Source organism: Pseudophryne corroboree, chromosome 7 (assembly GCF_028390025.1).
Source record: "Pseudophryne corroboree isolate aPseCor3 chromosome 7, aPseCor3.hap2, whole genome shotgun sequence".
NCBI lineage: Eukaryota > Metazoa > Chordata > Amphibia > Anura > Myobatrachidae > Pseudophryne > Pseudophryne corroboree.
The window spans coordinates 508,014,228-508,040,116 of NC_086450.1; the positions used below are offsets into that span (position 1 = coordinate 508,014,228).

The following is a 25,889-nucleotide window of genomic DNA, read 5'->3' on the forward strand; positions in this document are numbered from 1 at the left end:
CGCGCTATCCAGACAGGCCAGGTGCCCCGCGCGCTCCCCAGACAGGTCAGGTGCCCCGCGCGCTCCCCAGACAGGCCAGGTGCCCCGCGCGCTCCCCAGACAGGCCAGGTGCCCCGCGCGCTCCCCAGACAGGCCAGGTGCCCCGCGCGCTCCCCAGACAGGCCAGGTGCCCCGCGCGCTCCCCAGACAGGTAAGGTGCCCCGCGCGCTCCCCAGACAGGTCAGGTGCCCCGCGCGCTCCCCAGACAGTTCAGGTGCCCCGCGCGCTCCCCAGACAGGTCAGGTGCCCCGCGCGCTCCCCAGACAGGTCAGGTGCCCCGCGCGCTCCCCAGACAGGCCAGGTGCCCCGCGCGCTCCCCAGACAGGCCAGGTGCCCCGCGCGCTCCCCAGACAGGCCAGGTGCCCCGCGCGCTCCCCAGACAGGCCAGGTGCCCCGCGCGCTCCCCAGACAGGCCAGGTGCCCCGCGCGCTCCCCAGACAGGCCAGGTGCCCCGCGCGCTCCCCAGACAGGCCAGGTGCCCCGCGTGTTACCCAGACAGGCCAGGTGCCCCGCGCGCTCCCCAGACAGGCCAGGTGCCCCGCGCGCTCCCCAGACAGGCCAGGTGCCCCGCGCGCTCCCCAGACAGGCCAGGTGCCCCGCGCGCTCCCCAGACAGGCCAGGTGCCCCGCGCGCTCCCCAGACAGGCCAGGTGCCCCGCGCGCTCCCCAGACAGGCCAGGTGCCCCGCGCGCTCCCCAGACAGGCCAGGTGCCCCGCGTGTTACCCAGACAGGCCAGGTGCCCCGCGTGTTACCCAGACAGGCCAGGTGCCCCGCGCGCTCCCCAGACAGGCCAGGTGCCCCGCGCGCTCCCCAGACAGGCCAGGTGCCCCGCGCGCTCCCCAGACAGGCCAGGTGCCCCGAGTGTTACCCAGACAGGACAGGTGCCCCGCGCGCTCCCCAGACAGGCCAGGTTTCCCGCGCGCTCCCCAGACAGGCCAGGTGCCCCGCGCGCTCCCCAGACAGGCCAGGTGCCCCGCGCGCTCCCCAGACAGGCCAGGTGCCCCGCGCGCTCCCCAGACAGGCCAGGTGCCCCGCGCGCTCCCCAGACAGGCCAGGTGCCCCGCGCGCTCCCCAGACAGGCCAGGTGCCCCGCGCGCTCCCCAGACAGGCCAGGTGCCCCGCGTGTTACCCAGACAGGCCAGGTGCCCGCGTGTTACACAGACAGGCCAGGTGCCCCGCGCGTTACACAGACAGGCCAGGTGCCCCGCGCGTTACACAGACAGGCCAGGTGCCCCGCGCGTTACACAGACAGGCCAGGTGCCCCGCGCGTTACACAGACAGGCCAGGTGCCCCGCGTGTTACCCAGACAGGCCAGGTGCCCCGCGTGTTACCCAGACAGGCCAGGTGCCCCGCGCGCTCCCCAGGCAGGCCAGGTGCCCCGCGCGCTCCCCAGGCAGGCCAGGTGCCCCGCGCGCTCCCCAGGCAGGCCAGGTGCCCCGCGCGCTCCCCAGGCAGGCCAGGTGCCCCGCGCGTTACCCAGACAGGCTAGGTGCCCCGCGTGTTACCCAGACAGGCCAGGTGCCACGAGCGCTACCCAGACAGGTCAGGTGCCCCGCGCGTTACCCAGACAGGCCAGGTGCCCCGAGCGTTACCCAGACAGGCCAGGTGCCCCGCGCGTTACCCAGACAAGCCAGGTGCCCCGTGCGCTACCCAGACAAGCCAGGTGCCCCGAGTGGTACCCAGACAGGCCAGGTGCCCCGTGTGTTACCCAGACAGGCCAGGTGCCCCGCGTGTTACCCAGACAGGCCAGGTGCCCCGTGCGCTCCCCAGACAGGCCAGGTGCCCCGCGCGCTCCCCAGACAGGCCAGGTGCCCAGCGTGTTACCCAGACAGGTCAGGTGCCCGCGCGCTCCCCAGGCAGGCCAGGTGCCCCGCGCGCTCCCCAGGCAGGCCAGGTGCCCCGCGCGCTCCCCAGGCAGGCCAGGTGCCCCCGCGCGCTCCCCAGGCAGGCCAGGTGCCCCGCGCGCTCCCCAGGCAGGCCAGGTGCCCCGCGCGCTCCCCAGGCAGGCCAGGTGCCCCGCGCGTTACCCAGACAAGCCAGGTGCCCCGCGCGTTACCCAGACAGGCCAGGTGCCCCGCGCGTTACCCAGACAGGCCAGGTGCCCCGCGCGTTACCCAGACAGGCCAGGTGCCCCGCGCGTTACCCAGACAGGCCAGGTGCCATGAGCGCTACCCAGACAGGCCAGGTGCCGCGCGTGTTACCCAGACAGGCCAGGTGCCCCGCGCGCTCCCCAGACAGGCCAGGTGCCCCGCGCGCTCCCCAGACAGGCCAGGTGCCCCGCGCGCTCCCCAGACAGGCCAGGTGCCCCGCGTGTTACCCAGACAGGCCAGGTGCCCCGTGCGCTACCCAGACAGGCCAGGTGCCCCGCGTGTTACCCAGACAGGCCAGGTGCCCCGCGCGTTACCCAGACAGGCCAGGTGCCCCGAGTGGTACCCAGACAGGCCAGGTGCCCCGAGTGGTACCCAGACAGGCCAGGTGCCTCGTGCGCTACCCAGACAGGCCAGGTGCCCCGCGTGTTACCCAGACAGGCCAGGTGCCCCGCGTGTTACCCAGACAGGCCAGGTGCCCCGCGCGTTACCCAGACAGGCCAGGTGCCCCGCGCGTTACCCAGACAGGCCAGGTGCCCCGCGCGCTCCCCAGACAGGCCAGGTGCCCCGCGCGCTACCCAGACAGGACAGGTGCCTCACTCACCCCTCCCCTCACCGTCCATTGCCCTCACTCACCCCTCTCCTCACCGTCCATCGCCCTCACTCACCCCTCTCCTCACCGTCCATCGCCCTCACTCACCCCTCTCCTCACCACCCATGCATCGCCCTCACTCACCCCTCTCCTCACCACCCGTGCATCGCCCTCACTCACCCTTCCCCTCACCATCCATCGCCCTCACTTACCCCTCTCCTCACCTCCCGTGCATCGCCCTCACTTACCCCTCTCCTCACCTCCCGTGCATCGCCCTCACTCACCCCTCTCCTCACCTCCCGTGCATCGCCCTCACTCACCCCTCTCCTCACCACCCGTGCATCGCCCTCACTCACCCCTCTCCTCACCTCCCGTGTATCGCCCTCACTCACCCCTCTCCTCACCACCCGTGCATCGCCCTCACTCACCCCTCTCCTCACCTCCCGTGCATCGCCCTTACTCACCTCTCCCCGTCCATCGCCCTCACTCACCCCTCTCCTCACCTCCCGTGCATCGCCCTCACTCACCCCTCTCCTCACCTCCTGTGCATCGCCCTCACTCACACCTCTCCTCACCACCTGTGCATCGCCCTCACTCACCCCTCTCCTCACCACCCGTACATCGCCCTCACTTACCCCTCTCCTCACCTCCCGTGCATCGCCCTCACTCACCCCTCTCCTAACCTTCCGTGCATCGCCCTCACTCACCCCTCTCCTCACCACCCGCGCATCGCCCTCACTCAGCCCTCTCCTCACCTCCCGTGCATCGCCCTCACTCACCACCCGTGCATCGCGCTCACTCACCCCTCTCCTCACCACCCGTGCATCGCCCTCACTCACCCCTCTCCTCACCTCCCGTGCATCGCCCTCACTCACCACTCTCCTCACCTCCCGTGCATCGCCCTCACTCACCACTCTCCTCACCACCCGTGCATCGCCTTCACTCACCCCTCTCCTCACCTCCCGTGCATCGCCCTCACTCACCCCTCCCCTCACCTCCCGTGCATCGCCCTCACTCACCCCTCCCCTCAATGTCCGTGCATCGCCCTCACTCACCCCTCCCCTCACCGTCCGTGCATCGTCCTCACTCACCCCTCCCCTCACCGTCCGTGCATCGTCCTCACTCACCCCTCCCCTCACCATCCGTGCATCGTCCTCACTCACCCCTCCCCTCACCGTCCGTGCATCGTCCTCACTCACCCCTCCCCTCACCGTCCGTGCATCGTCCTCACTCACCCCTCCCCTCACCGTCCGTGCATCGTCCTCACTCACCCCTCCCCTCACCGTCCGTGCATCGCCCTCACTCACCCCTCACCGTCCATCGCCCTCACTCACCCCTCACCGTCCATCGCCCTCACTCACCCCTCTCCTCACCATCTGTGCATCGCTCTCACTCACCCCTCTCCTCACCATCTGTGCATCGCTCTCACTCACCCTCTCCTCACCATCCGTGCATCGCCCTCACTCACCCCTCTCCTCACCTCCCATGCATCGCCCTCACTCACCCCTCTCCTCACCATCCGTGCATCGCCCTCACTCACCCCTCTCCTCACCTCCCATGCATCGCCCTCACTCACCCCTCTCCTCACCATCCGTGCATCGCCCTCACTCACCCCTCTCCTCACCACCCGTGCAGCGCCCTCACTTACCCTTCTCCTCACCTCCCATGCATTGCCCTCACTCACCCATCTCCTCACCACCCGTGCATCACCCTCACTCACCCCTCTCCTCACCTCCCGTGCATCGCCCTCACTTACCCCTCTCCTCACCTCCCGTGCATCGCCCTCACTCACCCCTCTCCTCACCACCCGTGCATCGCCCTCACTCACCCCTCTCCTCACCTCCCAAGCATCGCCCTCACTCACCCCTCCCCTCACCGTCCATCGCCCTCACTTACCCCTCTCCTCACCTCCCGTGCATCGCCCTCACTCACCCCTCTCCTCACCACCCGTGCATCGCCCTCACTCACCCCTCTCCTCACCTCCCGTGCATCGCCCTCACTCACCCCTCCCCGTCCATCGCCCTCACTCACCCCTCCCCTCACCTCCCGTGCATCGCCCTCACTCACCCCTCCCCTCACCATCCGTGCATCGCCCTCACTCACCCCTCCCCTCACCGTCCGTGCATCGTCCTCACTCACCCCTCCCCTCACCGTCCGTGCATCGTCCTCACTCAACCCTCCCCTCACCGTCCGTGCATCGTCCTCACTCACCCCTCTCCTCACCGTCCGTGCATCGTCCTCACTCACCCCTCCCCTCACCGTCCGTGCATCGTCCTCACTCACCCCTCCCCTCACCGTCCGTGCATCGTCCTCACTCACCCCTCCCCGTCCGTGCATCGCCCTCACTCACCCCTCACCGTCCATCGCCCTCACTCACCCCTCACCGTCCATCGCCCTCACTCACCCCTCACCGTCCATCGCCCTCACTCACCGTCCATCGCCCTTACTCACCCCTCTCCTCACCATCTGTGCATCGCTCTCACTCACCCTCTCCTCACCATCCGTGCATCGCCCTCACTCACCCCTCTCCTCACCTCCCATGCATCGCCCTCACTCACCCCTCTCCTCACCATCCGTGCATCGCCCTCACTCACCCCTCCCCTCACCACCCGTGCAGCGCCCTCACTTACCCCTCTCCTCACCTCCCATGCATCGCCCTCACTCACCCCTCTCCTCACCACCCGTGTATCACCCTCACTCACCCCTCTCCTCACCTCCCATGCATCGCCCTCACTCACCCCTCTCCTCACCACCCATGCATCGCCCTCACTCACCCCTCTCCTCACCGTCCATCGCCCTCACTCACCCCTCTCCTCACCACCCGTGCAGCGCCCTCACTTACCCTTCCCCTCACCGTCCGTGCATCGTCCTCACTCACCCCTCCCCTCACCGTCCGTGCATCGTCCTCACTCACCCCTCCCCTCACCGTCCGTGCATCGCCCTCACTCACCCCTCCCCGTCCATCGCCCTCACTCACCCCTCCCCTCACCTCCCGTGCATCGCCCTCACTCACCCCTCCCCTCACCATCCGTGCAACGCCCTCACTCACCCCTCCCCTCACCGTCCGTGCATCGTCCTCACTCACCCCTCCCCTCACCGTCCGTGCATCGTCCTCACTCAACCCCTTCCTCACCGTCCGTGCATCGTCCTCACTCACCCCTCTCCTCACCGTCCGTGCATCGTCCTCACTCACCCCTCCCCTCACCGTCCGTGCATCGTCCTCACTCACCCCTCCCCTCACCGTCCGTGCATCGCCCTCACTCACCCCTCCCCTCACCGTCCGTGCATCGCCCTCACTCACCCCTCACCGTCCATCGCCCTCACTCACCCCTCACCGTCCATCGCCCTCACTCACCCCTCACCGTCCATCGCCCTCACTCACCCCTCTCCTCACCATCTGTGCATCGCTCTCACTCACCCTCTCCTCACCATCCGTGCATCGCCCTCACTCACCCCTCTCCTCACCTCCCATGCATCGCCCTCACTCACCCCTCCCCTCACCGTCCGTGCATCGCCCTCACTCACCCCTCCCCTCACCGTCCGTGCATCGTCCTCACTCAACCCTCCCCTCACCGTCCGTGCATCGTCCTCACTCAACCCTCCCCTCACCGTCCGTGCATCGTCCTCACTCACCCCTCCCCTCACCGTCCGTGCATCGTCCTCACTCACCCCTCCCCTCACCGTCCGTGCATCGTCCTCACTCACCCCTCACCGTCCATCGCCCTCACTCACCCCTCACCGTCCATCGCCCTCACTCACCCCTCACCGTCCATCGCCCTCACTCACCCCTCACCGTCCATCGCCCTCACTCACCCCTCACCGTCCTTCGCCCTCACTCACCCCTCACCGTCCTTCGCCCTCACTCACCCCTCACCGTCCATCGCCCCCGCTCACCCCTCACCGTCCATCGCCCCCACTCACCCCTCACCGTCCATCGCCCTCACTCACCCCTCACCGTCCATCGCCCTCACTCACCCCTCACCGTCCATCGCCCTCACTCACCCCTCACCGTCCATCGCTCTCACTCACCCTCTCCTCACCATCCGTGCATCGCCCTCACTCACCCCTCTCCTCACCTCCCATGCATCGCCCTCACTCACCCCTCTCCTCACCATCCGTGCATCGCCCTCACTCACCCCTCTCCTCACCACCCATGCATCGCTCTCACTCACCCTCTCCTCACCATCCGTGCATCGCCCTCACTCACCCCTCTCCTCACCTCCCGTGCATCGCCCTCACTCACCCCTCCCCTCACCGTCCGTGCATCGCCCTCACTCACCCCTCCCCTCACCGTCCGTGCATCGTCCTCACTCACCCCTCCCCTCACCGTCCGTGCATCGTCCTCACTCACCCCTCCCCTCACTGTCCGTGCATCGCCCTCACTTACCCCTCACCGTCCATCGCCCTCACTCACCCCTCACCGTCCATCGCCCTCACTCACCCCTCTCCTCACCATCTGTGCATCGCTCTCACTCACCCCTCTCCTCACCATCCGTGCATCGCTCTCACTCACCCTCTCCTCACCATCCGTGCATCGCCCTCACTCACCCCTCCCCTCACCATCCGTGCATCGCTCTCACTCACCCTCTCCTCACCATCCGTGCATCGCCCTCACTCACCCCTCTCCTCACCTCCCATGCATCGCCCTCACTCACCCCTCTCCTCACCACCCGTGCATCGCCCTCACTCACCCCTCTCCTCACCTACCATGCATCGCCCTCACTTAACCCTCTCCTCACCTCCCGTGCATCGCCCTCACTCACCCCTCTCCTCACCTCCCGTGCATCGCCCTCACTCACCCCTCTCCTCACCTACCATGCATCGCCCTCACTTAACCCTCTCCTCACCACCCGTGCATCGCCCTCACTCACCCCTCTCCTCACCACCCGTGCAGCGCCCTCACTTACCCCTCTCCTCACCTCCCATGCATCGCCCTCACTCACCCCTCACCATCCGTGCATCGCCCTCACTCACCCCTCCCCTCACCATCCGTGCATCGTCCTCACTCACCCCTCCCCTCACCGTTCGTGCATCGTCCTCACTCACCCCTCTCCTCACCGTCCGTGCATCGTCCTCACTCACCCCTCCCCTCACCTCCCGTGCATCGCCCTCACTCACCCCTCACCGTCCATCGCTCTCACTCACCCTCTCCTCACCATCCGTGCATCGCCCTCACTCACCCCTCTCCTCACCTCCCTTGCATCGCCCTCACTCACCCCTCTCCTCACCACCCGTGCATCGCCCTCACTCACCCCTCTCCTCACCTCCCGTGTATCGTCCTCACTCACCCCTCTCCTCACCATCCGTGCATCGCCCTCACTCACCCCTCTCCTCACCATCCGTGCATCGCCCTCACTCACCCCTCTCCTCACCATCCGTGCATCGCCCTCACTCACCCCTCTCCTCACCATCCGTGCATCGCCCTCACTCACCCCTCTCCTCACCATCCGTGCATCGCCCTCACTCACCCCTCCCCTCACCATCCGTGCATCGCCCTCACTCACCCCTCTCCTCACCATCCGTGCATCGCCCTCACTCACCCCTCTCCTCACCATCCGTGCATCGCCCTCACTCACCCCTCCCCTAACCATCCGTGCATCGCCCTCACTCACCCCTCTCCTCACCATCCGTGCATCGCCCTCACTCACCCCTCCCCTCACCATCCGTGCATCGCCCTCACTCACCCCTCTCCTCACCATCCGTGCATCGCCCTCACTCACCCCTCTCCTCACCATCCGTGCATCGCCCTCACTCACCCCTCCCCTCACCATCCGTGCATCGCCCTCACTCACCCCTCCCCTCACCATCCGTGCATCGCCCTCACTCACCCCTCTCCTCACCATCCATGCATCGCCCTCACTCACCCCTCTCCTCACCACCCGTGCATCGCCCTCACTCACCCCTCCCCTCACCATCCGTGCATCTCCCTCACTCACCCCTCTCCTCACCTCCCGTGCATCTCCCTCACTCACCCCTCTCCTCACCATCCGTACATCGTCCTCACTCACCCCTCTCCTCACCTCCCGTGCATCTCCCTCACTCACCCCTCTCCTCACCATCCGTGCATCGCCCTCACTCACCCCTCTCCTCTGTGTACGTCTCCATCTGTCTCCTCAGCTGGTCCTCCACATCCGCTTTGGCCACTTTCTCGGCCTTAAGCTCCTCCTGCAGAGTGACCACCTCGATGCAGAGCCGCTCCTGACTGTGCTGTGCCGCTCTCTGGAGAGAGAGAGGTAAAACATGAGCAAGGGCACAGTAATATTCCCTACACACTGTGTCTATAGCTACTCAGTGTCCTGACCCTGCGACAGGTTATTCTCTGGATAAGTACACTGCAAACATGCAAATAACACTTCTGGTTACCGAGAGACCCCAATACACATCTATATTTCTGCAGCGGGGTACACTGGTATTCCACAGGGAATAACATCGGGAAGTAGAGTAGGATCTTGATCCGAGGCACCAACAGGCTAAAAGCTTTGACTGTTCCCAGGATGCTCAGCGCCGTCTCCTCTATAACCCCGCCTCCCAGCACAGCAGCTCAGTTTTTAAGTTGGTGCCTGCAGTGCAGGCAGCTACCAGGCAGGGCTAAGAAGAGCTATTTTAAAGAAGATAGAAGACTTCAAGGGCTGCAGCAGAGGCACTCTAGTGCTAGATATCATTCTGATATCTCCTGCTGCAGCTCCATCACCTCCCCCAGCGGCGCTGTATACTCCCGCGTCCCTGGTTGCCAGGTACTTACAAGTTTGTGAGGGTCTCCAAGTTTCGTTCTATTGTCCTGGCTTTGAAACCAGGGGACTATATGGTATCCCTGGATATACAGGATGCTTACCTGCATATCCCTATTGCCATGTCACATCAGCAATACCTGCGGTTTGCTATTGGCAATCTCCATTACCAATTCCAGGCCTTACCGTTTGGTCTGACCACGGCTCCGCAAATTTTCACCAAGGTCATGGCAGTTATGACGGCTTCACTCCACCGTCGGGGCATCCGGATCCTGCCGTATCTGGAGGACTTGCTGATCCTGGTCAATTCCCCAGAAGTTCTCCTCCATCATTTGGATCTGACGGTCCAGTTTTTGCAAGCCCACGGGTGGCTCATCAACTGGAAGAAATCATCCCTGGTCCCTGCCCAGAGCATGGTGCATCTGGGGGCATTGTTGGACACACACAACCAGAGGATGTTTTTGTCACAGGAGAAAGTCCTGAAGCTTCAGGACAAGATACGTTGCTTCCTCTCTCGGCCGCGTGTGCCGATATACTCGGAGATGCAAGTACTAGACCTCATGGTGTCGGCTTTTGACATGGTGGAGTATGCTCAATTTCATTCCCGCCTTCTGCAGAAACTGATCCTTGCCAAGTGGGACGGCCTGCCTCACCGGATCAGGTCTCAAATGATCTCCTGGTCTCCGGAGGTCTGTCTGTCACTGACCTGGTGGCTGCAGGAACAATGATTGAGCAGGTGTTGTCCCTTCTGGATCTCCAACTGGGTCCTTCTGACGACGGATACCAGTCTGAGGGGTTTGGGCGCGGTGTTGGAGCAACACTCTATTCAGGGTCGGTGGACCAGGGAGGAGTCTCTCCTCCCGATAAACATTCTGGAATTGCGGGCAGTGTTCAATGCTCTGAAAGTGGCCCAGCATCTGGTACTTAACCGGCCTGTTCAAGTACAGTCAGACAACGCCACCACGGTGGCATACATAAATCGAAGCCACATGGCAATGATGGAAGTGTCAAAGATTCTTCAATGGGCGGAACGCCATCTGCCAGCCATATTGGCAGTGTTCATTCCGGGGGTCCTCAACTGGGAAGCGGACTTCCTCAGTCGTCAGGACATACACGCCGGAGACTGGAGCCTTCATCCAGAAGTATTTAAACTCCTAGTGGACAAGTGGGGCCTACCAGATGTAGACCTGATGGCGTCTCGACACAATCACAAGGTTCCGGTCTTCGAAGCAAGAACACGGGATCCTCAAGCGGCGTCCGTGGACGCACTGACAAGTCCATGGAACTTTCGGCTGACGTACGTGTTCCCTCCGGTGTCACTCCTGCCCAGAGTAGTGAGGAAGTTCAAGCAAGAAGGAGGAATCCTTCTTTTAATAGCTCCAGTGTGGCCCAGACGACATTGCTTCTCAGACCTACAAGGTCTCTCGCTAGAGCGTCCTCTTCTGCTTCCGCAACGACCAGACCTCCGCGTTCAGGGCCCTTGTGTTTACCAGGATTTGGCCCGACTGGCTTTGACGGCGTGGCTCTTGAAGCTTCTGTACTGAGGGCCAAAGGATTTTCTGAGGCGGTCATTCAAACTATGTTGAAGGCCCGTAAGCTGGCTTCTGCTCAGATTTATCATAGGGTCTAGAATTGTTACTTTGCTTGGTGCGCATCTAACAATCATGACGTTTACAAGTTAGTACGGCCAAACTTTGGCTTCCTACAACAGGGCTGGACTTGGGCCTTCGGCTGGCCCTCCCTCAAGGTTTATATTTCTGCCTTGTCGGTATGGTTTCAGAGAAAAATTGCGACTCTGCCTGATGTTCATACATTCACTCAGGGGTGTTTTTTACCGATTCAACCTCCCTATGTTCCACCTGTGGCTCCTTGGGATTTGTCGGTGGTTCTGGAGGCTTTGCAAGAGTCTCCGTTTGAACGTCTTGAATCTCCGGACCTTAAGTGGCTTTCCCTCAAGGTCTTGTTTCTACTGGCTATTGCCTCTTCTAGACGGGTATCAGATTTGAGTGCCTTGTCTTGTAGGTCCCCCTATCTGATTTTTCACCGTGACCGGGCGGTTCTTCGGACGCGCCCTGATTATCTACCTAAGGTGGTGTCTTCTTTCCATCTTAACCAGGAGATTGTGGTTCCAGCCTTTGTCTCTCCAGATTTATCCTCCAAAGAGCAGTCTTTGGATGTGGTACGGGCTCTCCGTATCTATGTGAAGAGGACAGCCTCCGTTAGGAAGTCTGATTCTCTCTTTGTACTGTTTGGTTTTCACAAACGTGGCTGGCCTGCTAACAAGCAGGGGTGTGGTTCATCAAATCGACAGTGTCTAGGTCGACAATGTTTAGGTCGACCACTATAGGGGACGCGGTGCACTAATTTGGGATCCCGGTCACTCTACGAAGAAAACGACACCAAAAAAAATCCTCATTTCAACCTTTAGACCTGTCAACCTAGCACATGTCGACCTAGAAACCCTGTCGACCTTCCATCCATGTCGACCTAGTGACTGTCGACCTATAGTGGTCGACCTGGACACTGTCGATCTTCAGACCGGATCCCAATAAGCAGACCTTGGCCAGATGGATTAGAATGGTGATTGCACATGCTTATGTACAGGCTGGCCTTCCAGCTCCTGCTGCCATCAAAGCCCATTCTACTCGGTCTGTTGGACCTTCTTGGGTGGCCTGCCGTGGTGCAACCCTTGAACAATTGCGCAAGGCGGCTACGTTGTCCTCTATGCCTTCGATACTTCCGCCTCCCAGGATGCTTCCTTTGGACGCCGGGTTCTTGTGCCCGCTACAGTGAGTCCCCTCCCATGAGGAACTGCTTTAGGACATCCCCGATGTTATTCCCTGTGGAATACCAGTGTACCCCGCTGCAGAAAATGAGATTTATGGTAAGAACTTACCCTTGTTAAATCTCTTTCTGCGAGGTACACTGGATTCCACAGGGCATCCCCCCAGACGCACTTAGCTTCTTTGGGTTGGTATGGCATTAGCCGCTGATACCTTCTCCTGTCGTGAGAATGTGGTGTATGTGGCTACTAACGGTTGTCGTCTCTTTTGCCTGCTACTGCATTGGGTTGGTTAACGAAACTGAGCTCCTGTGCACGGAGGCGGGGTTATAGAGGAGGCGGCGCTGAGCATCTTGGGAACAGTCAAAGCTTTTAGCCTGTTGGTGCCTCAGATCAAGATCTTACTCTACACCCCGATGTTATTCCCTGTGGAATCCAGTGTACCTCGCAGAAAGAGATTTAACAGGGGTAAGTTCTTACCATAAATCTCCTTATTTGTTTCAATAAACCCAACAGACGTTAAAGGACTAAATATACTGACTGATTTGCCAGGCAGAGCGGCCATTGTGCCTCTACAGTCTGTGACAGTTTTACTACAGTCAGACACTAAATTGTAGATTGCTGGTGGTGCCATGCCTGGCACATATGCAGTCCCCGAGACACGCCCCATACACCCCCCTCTGCCACAGCCCCTTGTTCATGGTGTGACACCTTAAAATAAAAGCTCAACTGAATTCACCGCTCATTGCAAAGTGTTCTTGACGGCAACTGTATAATCCGAGATCCGGTCTTTAGGACAACTGCACTTAGGTCGACACTCATTAGGTGGACCACTATTGGTCGATATGGACAAGGTTGACGCGAGGTTGTTTTTTTAAAAAAAAAGTCTTAATTTTTTTTTTTTTTTTTTACTTTTTCATACTTTACGATCCACATGGACTACAACTGGGAATAGTAACCTTGCCCGAAGTGCGAGGGAAGAAGGTGCACTAATTGGGGTTCCCGGTCACTTTATGAAGAAAACGACACCCAAAAAATAAAAATAAAGACCTCATGACGACCTATAGTGGTCAACCTAATGACTGTCGACCCTATGATCCCCACCCGAATAACCCTCCTTGTTAACTAGAAATCACTTTACTATGAAACACAATGGACACCTTAAATAAATAACTCTGAAGAAGACTAAGCTGGACTGAAGCCGGCTCTTGCAGTAGCTGACTGACACTGTGCAGACAACTGGGGAAGGAAAAGGTACCTGCTGAGATGAAACCTGCACGAACTGTTCACCGGGAGCGGCTTCTGAGCTTAGGGTTCTCAGCTTCTCATTCTCGTCATTCAGAGAATTCACCTCCTGGCAGAGGCGGCTAAAGGAGGCCGTAAGAGCCGCCTGGGAGAGGAGCAGAGAGAAAGGGAGGCCGTGAGGAACTGAGGTGGTCATTCCGAGTTGTTCGCTCGCTAGCAGTTTTTAGCAGCCGTGCAAACGCTAAGCCGCCGCCCACTGGGAGTGTATTTTAGCTTATCAGAAGTGCGAACGAAAGGATCGTAGAGCGGCGACAAAGTTTTTTTGTGCAGTTTTAGAGTAGCTCAAAACCTACTCAGCGCTTGCGATCACTTCAGACTGTTCAGTTCCTGTTTTGACGTCACGAACACGCCCTGCGTTCGCCCAGCCACGCCTGCGTTTTTCCTGGCACGCCTGCATTTTTTCAAACACTCCCTGAAAACGGTCAGTTGACACCCAGAAACGCCCACTTCATGTCAATCACTCTGCGGCCAGCAGTACGACTGAAAAGCTTCGCTAGACCCTGTGTGAAACAACATCGTTCGCTGTAATAGTACATTGCGCCGCATGCGCCTAAGTGCCGTTTTTTCCCCTCATCGCTACACAGCGAACGAATGCAGCTAGCGATCAACTTGGAATGACCCTCTGAGAGTAGATAATCTGCAAGCACATACACGCACACAATAAGTAATGTTCTGCTATCAGATCCGAGGTGGGTGGGAAACCCGTCTCAGACTGTTAGATAGACCCCGACCCGCTGCTCTCTAGAGCAGACACTAACACTTTAGTGTAACTGTCCATTGGGGACCTCTATTTTGGAAAATGGCGGACACCTTGGAACACGTCTCACCATTTTGCGCGCAGTCTTCTGCTGAGACTCCGACAGATTTCCTTGCAGACTCTTCAGAATTTCCTCCGAGTTCTTAATCTGATCCAGCAGCTGTTTGACCTGCGTGAGATACAGCCCGAATATCAGGTCTGTGCTGGAATTCACCAACACATATGTACTGCTCGTATCCGAGGCGTGACGCACCTGGTTAGCGCAATCTTCGGAGCTGCACCGCAGTGCCTCCTGCAGAGCCTCCTTCTCTTGCGTCACTTTTTCCAGCCGTTCGCTAGTGCTCTTCAGAGCCGCCTTTTGCTGGGCGAGCTGGGCGTAAGATGGGGAAATAATAAGAATATAAGTGACAGGCAGAACTGTAACCCCATTAACGTTCCCATAAAATGGCGCTACCAGCCGCGGTGTCGCTCATAACAAACTGGTACAATACTACAAAGCAGCCAAGAATAACCTCTCACATCGTCCTTTTCATAGATCATTAAACATCTAAAAGTCAAGACAATTATTCTTCCACTCCCATCTCCACCCAAATGCTCCTCACCATTCACCGGCCCCTGCCGTGCCCTGCGGGCCACGAACCTGCCTGTACCGTCTTACAGCCATGCTATGTAACGATACTATACTTACCAGCACATTAAATATACTGTTATATATGCTATATATGTATATAATTGTAGAGAAACGTAGAAAACATACACAGAGGCTTACATCCAGCATATCAGAAGTGTAGCATTTCCCAATATTGGGTCGATTCAAATGTGGGTTCTTCTGTTCCATTGCGGCCACTAGAGGGCGCCCAATGTCTGTTTCTAAGACACAAATGTTGTAGCTGCACCTGGGAAACGTCACAGGACCGGATTCACCCCCAGTTCTCCGGTACCCTTGTTTGGCTGCCCCACGCAACTGTTTTTCCTGGGGGTCCTTTGCCAGATACCAGTGGGATCTAGAGGGGAGGACACTCAGACTGCAATCAATAGTTGGTGGATTGTGATGGCTTCCTCCCACTCACCCTCCCTACCCTGTTGGCCTGCTCAGTACCACCCCAGGCCTGTGACTTATGCCCTTCTCAGTACCGCCCCAGGCCTGTGACTATTCTCTATGATACGCCCTGCTCAGTACCGCCCCAGGCCTAGGACTATTCTCAGTCACATGCCCTGCTCAGTACCACCCCAGGCCTGTGACTTACGCCCTGCTTAGTACTACCCCAGACCCGTGACTATTCTCAGTGATACGCCCTGCTCAGTACTGCCCCAGGCCTGTGACTATTCTCAGTGATATGTCCTGCTCAGTACCACCCCAGGCCTAGGACTATTCTCAGTGATATGTCCTGCTCAGTACCACCCCAGGCCTAGGACTATTCTCATTCATACTCTCAGTATGACTGCTCAGTACCACCCCAGGCCTAGGACTATTCTCAGTCATACTCTCAGTATGACTGCTCAGTACCACCTCAGGCCTAGGACTATTCTCAGTCACTCTCAGTATGACTGCTCAGTACCGCCCCAGGCCTAGGACTAGTCTCAGTCCTACTCTCAGTATGACTGCTCAGTACCGCCCCAGGCCTAGGACTATTCTCAGTCATACTCTCAGTATGACTGCTCAGTACCACCCCAGGCCTAGGACTATTCTCATTCATACTCTCAGTATGACTGCTCAGTACCACCCCAGGCCTAGGACTATTCTCAGTCATACTCTCAGTATGACTGCTCAGTACCACCTCAGGCCTAGGACTATTCTCAGTCATACTCTCAGTATGACTGCTCAGTACCACCTCAGGCCTAGGACTATTCTCAGTCACTCTCAGTATGACTGCTCAGTACCGCCCCAGGCCTAGGACTAGTCTCAGTCCTACTCTCAGTATGACTGCTCAGTACCACCCCAGGCCTAGGACTAGTCTCAGTCATACTCTCAGTATGACTGCTCAGTACCACCCCAGGCCTAGGACTAGTCTCAGTCATACTCTCAGTATGACTGCTCAGTACCGCCCCAGGCCTAGGACTAGTCTCAGTCATACTCTCAGTATGACTGCTCAGTACCACCCCAGGCCTAGGACTATTCTCAGTCATACTCTCAGTATGACTGCTCAGTACCCGCCCCAGGCCTAGGACTAGTCTCAGTCATACTCTCACTATGACTGCTCAGTACCACCCCAGGCCTAGGTCTAGTCTCAGTCCTACTCTCAGTATGACTGCTCAGTACCACCCCAGGCCTAGGACTATTCTCAGTCACTCTCAGTATGACTGCTCAGTACCGCCCCAGGCCTAGGACTAGTCTCAGTCCTACTCTCAGTATGACTGCTCAGTACCACCCCAGGCCTAGGACTAGTCTCAGTCCTACTCTCAGTATGACTGCTCAGTACCGCCCCAGGCCTAGGACTATTCTCAGTCATACTCTCAGTATGACTGCTCAGTACCGCCCCAGGCCTAGGACTATTCTCAGTCATACTCTCAGTATGACTGCTCAGTACCGCCCCAGGCCTAGTCTCAGTCCTACTCTCAGTATGACTGCTCAGTACCACCCCAGGCCTAGGACTAGTCTCAGTCCTACTCTCAGTATGACTGCTCAGTACCACCCCAGGCCTAGGTCTAGTCTCAGTCCTACTCTCAGTATGACTGCTCAGTACCACCCCAGGCCTAGGACTATTCTCAGTCACTCTCAGTATGACTGCTCAGTACCACCCCAGGCCTAGGACTAGTCTCAGTCATACTCTCAGTATGACTGCTCAGTACCGCCCCAGGCCTAGGACTAGTCTCAGTCATACTCTCAGTATGACTGCTCAGTACCGCCCCAGGCCTAGGACTAGTCTCAGTCCTACTCTCAGTATGACTGCTCAGTACCACCCCAGGCCTAGAACTAGTCTCAGTCCTACTCTCAGTATGACTGCTCAGTACCACCCCAGGCCTAGGACTATTCTCAGTCACTCTCACTATGACTGCTCAGTACCACCCCAGGCCTAGGACTATTCTCAGTCACTCTCACTATGACTGCTCAGTACCGCCCCAGGCCTAAGACTAGTCTCAGTCATACTCTCAGTATGACTGCTCAGTACCACCCCAGGCCTAGGACTAATCTCAGTCATACTCTCAGTATGACTGCTCAGTACCACCCCAGGCCTAGGACTAGTCTCAGTCATACTCTCAGTATGACTGCTCAGTACCGCCCCAGGCCTAGGACTAGTCTCAGTCATACTCTCAGTATGACTGCTCAGTACCACCCCAGGCCTAGGACTATTCTCAGTCATACTCTCAGTATGACTGCTCAGTACCGCCCCAGGCCTAGGACTAGTCTCAGTCCTACTCTCAGTATGACTGCTCAGTACCACCCCAGGCCTAGAACTAGTCTCAGTCCTACTCTCAGTATGACTGCTCAGTACCACCCCAGGCCTAGGACTAGTCTCAGTCACTCTCACTATGACTGCTCAGTACCACCCCAGGCCTAGGACTATTCTCAGTCACTCTCACTATGACTGCTCAGTACCGCCCCAGGCCTAAGACTAGTCTCAGTCATACTCTCAGTATGACTGCTCAGTACCACCCCAGGCCTAGGACTAGTCTCAGTCATACTCTCAGTATGACTGCTCAGTACCACCCCAGGCCTAGGACTAGTCTCAGTCCTACTCTCAGTATGACTGCTCAGTACCACCCCAGGCCTAGGACTATTCTCAGTCACTCTCAGTATGACTGCTCAGTACCACCCCAGGCCTAGGACTAGTCTCAGTCATACTCTCAGTATGACTGCTCAGTACCGCCCCAGGCCTAGGACTATTCTCAGTCATACTCTCAGTATGACTGCTCAGTACCGCCCCAGGCCTAGGACTATTCTCAGTCACTCTCAGTATGACTGCTCAGTACCACCCCAGGCCTAGGACTAGTCTCAGTCATACTCTCAGTATGACTGCTCAGTACCGCCCCAGGCCTAGGACTAGTCTCAGTCATACTCTCAGTATGACTGCTCAGTACCGCCCCAGGCCTAGGTCTAGTCTCAGTCCTACTCTCAGTATGACTGCTCAGTACCACCCCAGGCCTAGGACTATTCTCAGTCACTCTCAGTATGACTGCTCAGTACCACCCCAGGCCTAGTCTCAGTCATACTCTCAGTATGACTGCTCAGTACCGCCCCAGGCCTAGGACTAGTCTCAGTCACTCTCAGTATGACTGCTCAGTTCCACCCCAGGCCTAGGACTAGTCTCAGTCATACTCTCAGTATGACTGCTCAGTACCGCCCCAGGCCTAGGACTAGTCTCAGTCATACTCTCAGTATGACTGCTCAGTACCGCCCCAGGCCTAGGTCTAGTCTCAGTCCTACTCTCAGTATGACTGCTCAGTACCACCCCAGGCCTAGGTCTAGTCTCAGTCATACTCTCAGTATGACTGCTCAGTACCGCCCCAGGCCTAGGTCTAGTCTCAGTCATACTCTCAGTATGACTGCTCAGTACCGCCCCAGGCCTAGGTCTAGTCTCAGTCATACTCTCAGTATGACTGCTCAGTACCGCCCCAGGCCTAGGTCTAGTCTCAGTCATACTCTCAGTATGACTGCTCAGTACCGCCCCAGGCCTAGGTCTAGTCTCAGTCATACTCTCAGTATGACTGCTCAGTACCACCCCAGGCCTAGGTCTAGTCTCAGTCATACTCTCAGTATGACTGCTCAGTACCACCCCAGGCCTAGGTCTAGTCTCAGTCATACTCTCAGTATGACTGCTCAGTACCGCCCCAGGCCTAAGACTATTTGTTTGCACTTCTAAGTACTTTCACTTCTAAGCTAAGATGTTGCATACTGAACGGTCTTGGTTTTCAGACTTACATGCACATCCACCTTATCATATAATGTAGAATATAAAAAAAGTGCACACACATTCTGAAGCCTCAGAACTTTCATGGAATATGAAGCTACAACATACACACATATTATGATAGATAGATAGATAGATAGATAGATAGATAGATAGATAGATAGATAGATAGATAGATAGATAGATAGATAGATAGATAGACAAGTGTGGCTGACCTGTGGCTAATGAAAGGCACTTTTTATGTTTCATTAGAGTCCTTTTCAGTTGTAAATATTTGGGGGGGAGATGCATCAAGTCATGGGGGGAAATGTAATAGGGTGTGAGAATCAGAAAGTGAGAGATTTTGTACCTGTAAGTGATTGCCACTTTAAAAAACCAGGAGAATTTGACCAAAATCTCTCACTTTCTGATTCTCACACCCTATTACAGGGGTGGCCAACCCGTTGCTCTCGAGCCGCATGCGGCTCATTCATCCGCCGCATGTGGCTCAGCCGTCTCCGGGCCACCGCTGCCCCCGGACCCCCTTCACCCGTGCTGCTGCTGTCAGTGAGGGAAGGAGAGCGCAGCGTGCACCTCTCCTGCCCCTCACTCTCCGGCGGCAGAGGCTGCCGGACCACGAGCTTTGAACTGGCTCACGGACCGGCGCCCAATTGAAGGGACACAGCCGCCGGAGAGTGAGGGGCAGGAGAGGCGCACGCTGCGCTCTCCTCCCCTCACTGACAGCAGCAGCGCGGTGAGCAGCACGGGGGAAGGGGGGCATTGCTGGCACTGTGGGGACATGTATACCTGGCACTGGGGTCATAGCCGACACTGGGGAGACACGTATATCTGGCACTGAGAGGCATATCTGGCACTGTGGGGACACTGGCATTGGGGGCATAGCTGGCACTGTGGGGACATATATATCTGGCACTAGGGGCATAGCTGGCACTGTGGGGACATATATATCTGGCACTAGGGGCATAACTGGCACTGTGAGGACATATATATCTGGCACTGGGGGCATAGCTGGCACTGTGGGGACAAGTATATCTGGCACGGGGGGCATAGCTGGCACGGGGGGGAAATGTATATCTGGCACTGGGAGGACATGTATATCTGGCACTGGGAGGACATGTATATCTGGCACTGGGGGCAGAGCTGGTACTGTGTGGGGACATGTATATCTGGCACTGTGGGGACACTGCATTGGGGGCATAGCTGGCACTTTGGGGACATATATATCTGGCACTAGGGGCATAGCTGGCACTGTGGGGAAATGTATATCTGGCACTGGGGGGACATGTATATCTGGTACTGGGGGGACATGTATATCTGGCACTGGGGGGACATGTATATCTGGCACTGGGGGCATAGCTGGCACTGGGGGGACATATATATCTGGCACTGGGGGCATAGCTGGCACTGGGGAAAATGTATATCTGGCACTGGGCGGAAATGTATATCTGGCACTGGGAGGACATGTGTATCTGGCACTGGGAGGACATGTGTATCTGGCACTGGGAGGACATGTGTATCTGGCACTGGGAGGACATGTGTATCTGGCACTGGGAGGACATGTGTATCTGGCACTGGGGGGGTCATGTGTATCTGGCACTGTGAGGCATATATGTATCTGGCACTGTGAGGCATATATGTATCTGGCACTGTGAGGCATATAGCATATATGTATCTGGCACTGTGAGGCATATATGTATCTGGCACTGTGGAGGAATATATGTATCTGGCACTGTGGAGGAATATATGTATCTGGCACTGTGGGGACATATGTATGTGGCACTGTGGAGGAATATATGTATCTGGCACTGTGGAGGAATATATGTATCTGGCACTGTGAAGCATATATGTATCTGGCACTGTGGGGGCATATATGTATCTGGCACTGTGGGGGCATATATGTATCTGGCACTGTGGGGACATATATGTATGTGGCACTGTGGAGGAATATATGTATGTGGCACTGTGGAGGAATATATGTGTCTGGCACTGTGAAGCATATATGTATCTGGCACTGTGGGGGCATATATGTATCTGGCACTGTGGGGGCATATATATATCTGGCACTGTGAAGCATATATGTATCTGGCATTGTGGGGACATATGTGTATGTGGCACTGTGGAGGAATATATGTATCTGGCACTGTGGATGAATATATGTATCTGGCACTGTGAAGCATATATGTATCTGGCACTGTGGGGGCATATATGTATCTGGCACTGTGGGGGCATATATGTATCTGGCATTGTGGGGACATATGTGTATGTGGCACTGTGGGGACATATGTATCTGGCACTGTGGAGGCATATATGTATCTGGCGCTGTGAGGCATATAGCATATATGTATCTGGCACTGTGAAGCATATATGTATCTGGCACTGTGGGGACATATGTGTATCTGGCACTGTGAAGCATATATGTATCTGGCACTGTGAGACATATGTATCTGGCACTGTGGGGACATATGTGTATCTGGCACTGTGAGGCATATGTGTATCTGGCAATGTGAAGCATATATGTATCTGGCACTGTGAGACATATATGTATCTGGCACTGTGGGGACATATGTGTATCTGGCACTGTGAAGCATATATGTATCTGGCACTGTGAGACATATATGTATCTGGCACTGTGGGGACATATGTGTATCTGGCACTGTGGGGGCACCCATTTTTTTAAATTTTTATATGTATGTGGCACTGTGGGGACATTATATGTATTTGGCACTGTACAACATGACTAAAAACAGAGTTATGACACAAGGTCATACTCCTACAAACGTCATAACAAAACGTGTGCGCACAAAATGGGGTGTGGCTTTGTGAAAACTAGGTCACGCCCCCATTTTTGCACGCGCATGATACTGGCTCTTTCCCTTGACTACAGATCTTTTCTGGCTCTTTGCCTCTGACTGGTTGGCCAACCCTGCCCTATTACATTTCCCCCTTGGAGAGAGATAAAGCGTCTTGCTGTCGTTTCAAACACTGTCTAGATAAGTAACAGAAGCTGATTGCTTGCTTCAGGCAACTCCTCCAGTTTATCACTCTCCAAGGCTTGATACATCTCCCCCGTGGAATGTTCCAACTGGAGAAAGCAGTACCCAGTACCGGAAGACCCAATGGGAAGTTTCATCTTCTTTTGTGACAAATCTAAATCTATTTACCAAAAACACTGATCAGAACATGATGATTATCATATATGCAAATGAGATGGTGAGGTCGCCGCCCATCGTTACCTCTTGCTCAGACAGCAGCTGGTAGCCCGCTGGGGGGATGTATATACACTCGGGTACCAGAGTACCTGTAGATATCAGAGACGCTGTGTCTTCCTGCCCTTGCATCATCCTCTCTCCAGGGTAGGAAGAAATGGATAGAGAGTCATATCCCCTGGCAAACGCCTCCGCCGCCACCAGGAGTTCCGAGTCATCCGAGGAGCAATCCGGAGAGGAAGAAAGAGGGTCCTGCCCGTAGCCTCCATCATCCGACTCAGACATCAAGGCGCAAATTCCCCCTGCAGCACACACGAGGCAATGAATACACATGAGCGTTACCATGTTGGGTCATTATTTGTGCGAACTGGTTCTGAACCTACGAAAAACGCACCTGGGCCACGCCGAAGGCTTCACCTTGCGTTGTCGGGCAACCAGAATGACATTGCGAGGCTAGTAAAAATGCCGGTGGGCACATTAGAATCAGCGTCAGGCCCACTTACACGCTTTTTACTAGTGCTATCCTTTGGGATGAGGACATAAGTCACACGACGCATATAAATTGCCACAGCCATTAAATCAGTCTAAAAGTAAAAATATCACCCTAACTGCCTTAGGGGAGCAGAGCGCAGAGGGCGTGATTGCCTTAGGGGAGCAGAGCGCAGAGGGCGTGATTGCCTTAGGGGAGCAGAGCGCAGAGGGCGTGATTGCCTTAGGGGAGCAGAGCGCAGAGGGAGTGATTGCCTTAGGGGAGCAGAGCGCAGAGGGCGTGATTGCCTTAGGGGAGCAGAGCGCAGAGGGCGTGATTGCCTTAGGGGAGCAGAGCGCAGAGGGTGTGATTGCCTTAGGGGAGCAGAGCGCAGAGGCCGTGACTGCCTTAGGGGACCAGAGCGCAGAGGGCGTGATTGCCTTAGGGGAGCAGAGCGCAGAGGCCCTGATTGCCTTAGGGGAGCAGCGCACAGCGGCTCTGATTGCCTTAGGGGAGCAGAACGCGGAGGCTGTGATTGCCTTAGGGGCGCAGAACGCGGAGGCTGTGATTGCGTTAACGGAGCAGCGCGCAGTGGCTGTGATTGCGTTAGGGGTGCAGAGCGCAGCGGCTGTGTTAGCGGAGCAGCGCGCAGTGGCTGTGATTACGTTAAGGGGAGCAGCGTGCAGTGGCTGTGATTGCGTTAGGGGTGCAACGCGCAGCGGCTGTGGTTGTGTTAGCGGAGCAGCGCGCAGTGGCTGTGACTGCGTTAGGGGAGCAGCGCGCAGTGGCTGTGATTGTGTTAGCGGAGCAGCGCGCAGTGGCTGTGATTGTGTTAGCGGAGCAGCGCGCAGTGGCTGTGACTGCGTTAGGGGAGCAGCGCGCAGTGGCTGTGACTGCGTTAGGGGAGCAGCGCGCAGTGGCTGTGACTGCGTTAGGGGAGCAGCGCGCAGTGGCTGTGATTGTGTTAGCGGAGCAGCGCGCAGTGGCTGTGATTGTGTTAGCGGAGCAGCGCGCAGTGGCTGTGACTGCGTTAGGGGAGCAGCGCGCAGTGGCTGTGACTGCGTTAGGGGAGCAGCGCGCAGTGGCTGTGACTGCGTTAGGGGAGCAGCGCGCAGTGGCTGTGACTGCGTTAGGGGAGCAGCGCGCAGTGGCTGTGACTGCGTTAGGGGTGCAGAGCGCAGTGGCTGTGATTGCGTTAGGGGTGCAGAGCGCAGTGGCTGTGACTGCGTTAGGGGAGCAGCGCGCAGTGGCTGTGATTGCGTTAGGGGTGCAGAGCGCAGTGGCTGTGATTGCGTTAGGGGTGCAGAGCGCAATGACTTGGGACATTTGCAAGACCTGTTATTGCGCTCACTGGCTGCTTTATATTCTTATATAGTTTTTGGAACTTTTGCCCTACTTTTATATTTCCATGAAACCCCCGGTGAGACGGCGTCCAGGAGGGGCGACTACGACACCACCTGCCGCACACATGCAACCAGCGCTATGTACTAAGAAGCAAGGACTGCGCACGCTTTCACTCCCAGAATTTACACCAATGGACTTCACTTATTCCAAGACTGATATGTAAAAAAAATTATAATATAAAGTTAAAAAAGTAGAATTTGTGTTTGGAAATAAGTACATTACTTATAAGCACGGGCTGTAGCGTTAGTACATACCGACAGGCGAGCAGGGACGCTGCTGCGCACACAATACAGACTGCAGCACACAGGATACATTGTAACACTGCAGCTTCCAGGGGAAACACATAATATTACACAGCAGACAGTAAGTGGCTCTGGAGGACTGACCTGTGCTGAGCTTGTTCCAGCCCTGTGGAGAGATATTTGGGGGAGCCCTCCTGTTCCCTCTCTCAGCCCCCAGACATCCAACTTTCCCAGTGCTAAGCAAATCCGCATCCGCATGGGGCACGTTTCCGTCTGAGCTCGGCAATCTCCGACAGCGTTCGGCAATCTCCGCCCGCGCTCGGCTCACTGACTCGTAGGACGTTCGGGAATCTCCGCCCGCGCTCGACTTCGCTGACTCGGAGGCTCTTCGTTCATTTCTTCCAAGTTATCATTGCTTGTTATCGTCTTTTTCCGTCACTTTGCTGTTATTGATGGGTTTTGCAGGCAGTAATAATTAATGGATGATTGATCATGGCATGATCAGCATAGAATAGATTGATGATTACTTGTGGAACTTATTTGGAGTTTTGCTTTTACTATCATGGGCATTCTAGATTCTAATACCTTAGTAGGGCCTAGAGCAGGTGTATTGTGTGTCTGGGATTTCTCTAGTATTTGGCCTGCAGATAGTTGCCTGTTTGCAGTAGGTGTTTTGGTCCTGGTACATAAAATAACCAGGTTCTCTACGGGTAGTCTTTACCAGCCTGGGCCCCCGGATGGGCCCCTCATTAGCACCCCTGGTTGGAGCGCCAAGTGTTCCAGAAGGGTAGGGTACGCCGTAATTCTTGGTCCTCCTCCTGAGTCCGCTGATGTCTCCGATGCCCAGCCATATGTTGGACTGTTGCATGGCAAGTGAAGCCCCATGTGGGCCTAGGCTTGTCCACTTGTCCAGGATTATTCAGGACAGTCCAGAAATCAGGATATCTGTCCGGAGTCCGGAGTATCAGTAATTCCAGATGGGCCATGTTCTGAAATGTAAGATATTTTCTTTAATTCAGTGGCTTAAGTGCTGGGGCGTGACTAAATGATTTGTGTCACTATGGCTCTGCCCAACGCCAAGAATTCACCAAGCACTGCTGTGCCCAGAGTCGCCATTGGCGTCAGTGGTTAGAGATGAGCCCGGGTGAGGACCAGGCCCACAGCCAGCATGCGTTCCTCAGTTTTGCTATTGTTGCATGCAAACGCAATCGCAAAATCTGTGAAACCCCCCCTTACATTTCTGCGACCTCTTAAGAGATAAGCAAAGCATAAGCAAATCAGCAATTGTGGCTGCTCCACTTCACATATCTGGATCAGGTGCGTCAGGAATACGCCTGGAGGAGGTGTGGCTTCAGTGTGAGTGCACAACATTGCAGAAACACATTACATTACATTGGCCCTCATTCCGAGTTGTTCGCTCGGAGTTTT

The 25,889-nt window shown here is 56.8% G+C and overlaps 1 protein-coding gene across 1 annotated transcript in view; it reads right to left on the minus strand.

Moving 5' to 3' along the window:
• Positions 1-24,842, minus strand: part of RABEP2 (rabaptin, RAB GTPase binding effector protein 2) — a 42,347-nt gene extending 17,505 nt beyond the window's left edge. Inside the window, exons 1-7 of the mRNA XM_063933025.1 lie at positions 24,606-24,842; positions 22,374-22,648; positions 14,544-14,660; positions 14,361-14,459; positions 13,487-13,618; positions 8,799-8,937; positions 2,444-2,526 (exon numbers count right to left, since the gene is read on the minus strand). Of these exons, the coding sequence (XP_063789095.1) occupies positions 2,444-2,526; positions 8,799-8,937; positions 13,487-13,618; positions 14,361-14,459; positions 14,544-14,660; positions 22,374-22,631 (828 nt within the window). The 5' untranslated portion in view covers positions 22,632-22,648; positions 24,606-24,842. The remainder of the gene's footprint in view (positions 1-2,443; positions 2,527-8,798; positions 8,938-13,486; positions 13,619-14,360; positions 14,460-14,543; positions 14,661-22,373; positions 22,649-24,605) is intronic.
• Positions 24,843-25,889: the final 1,047 nt, after the last annotated feature.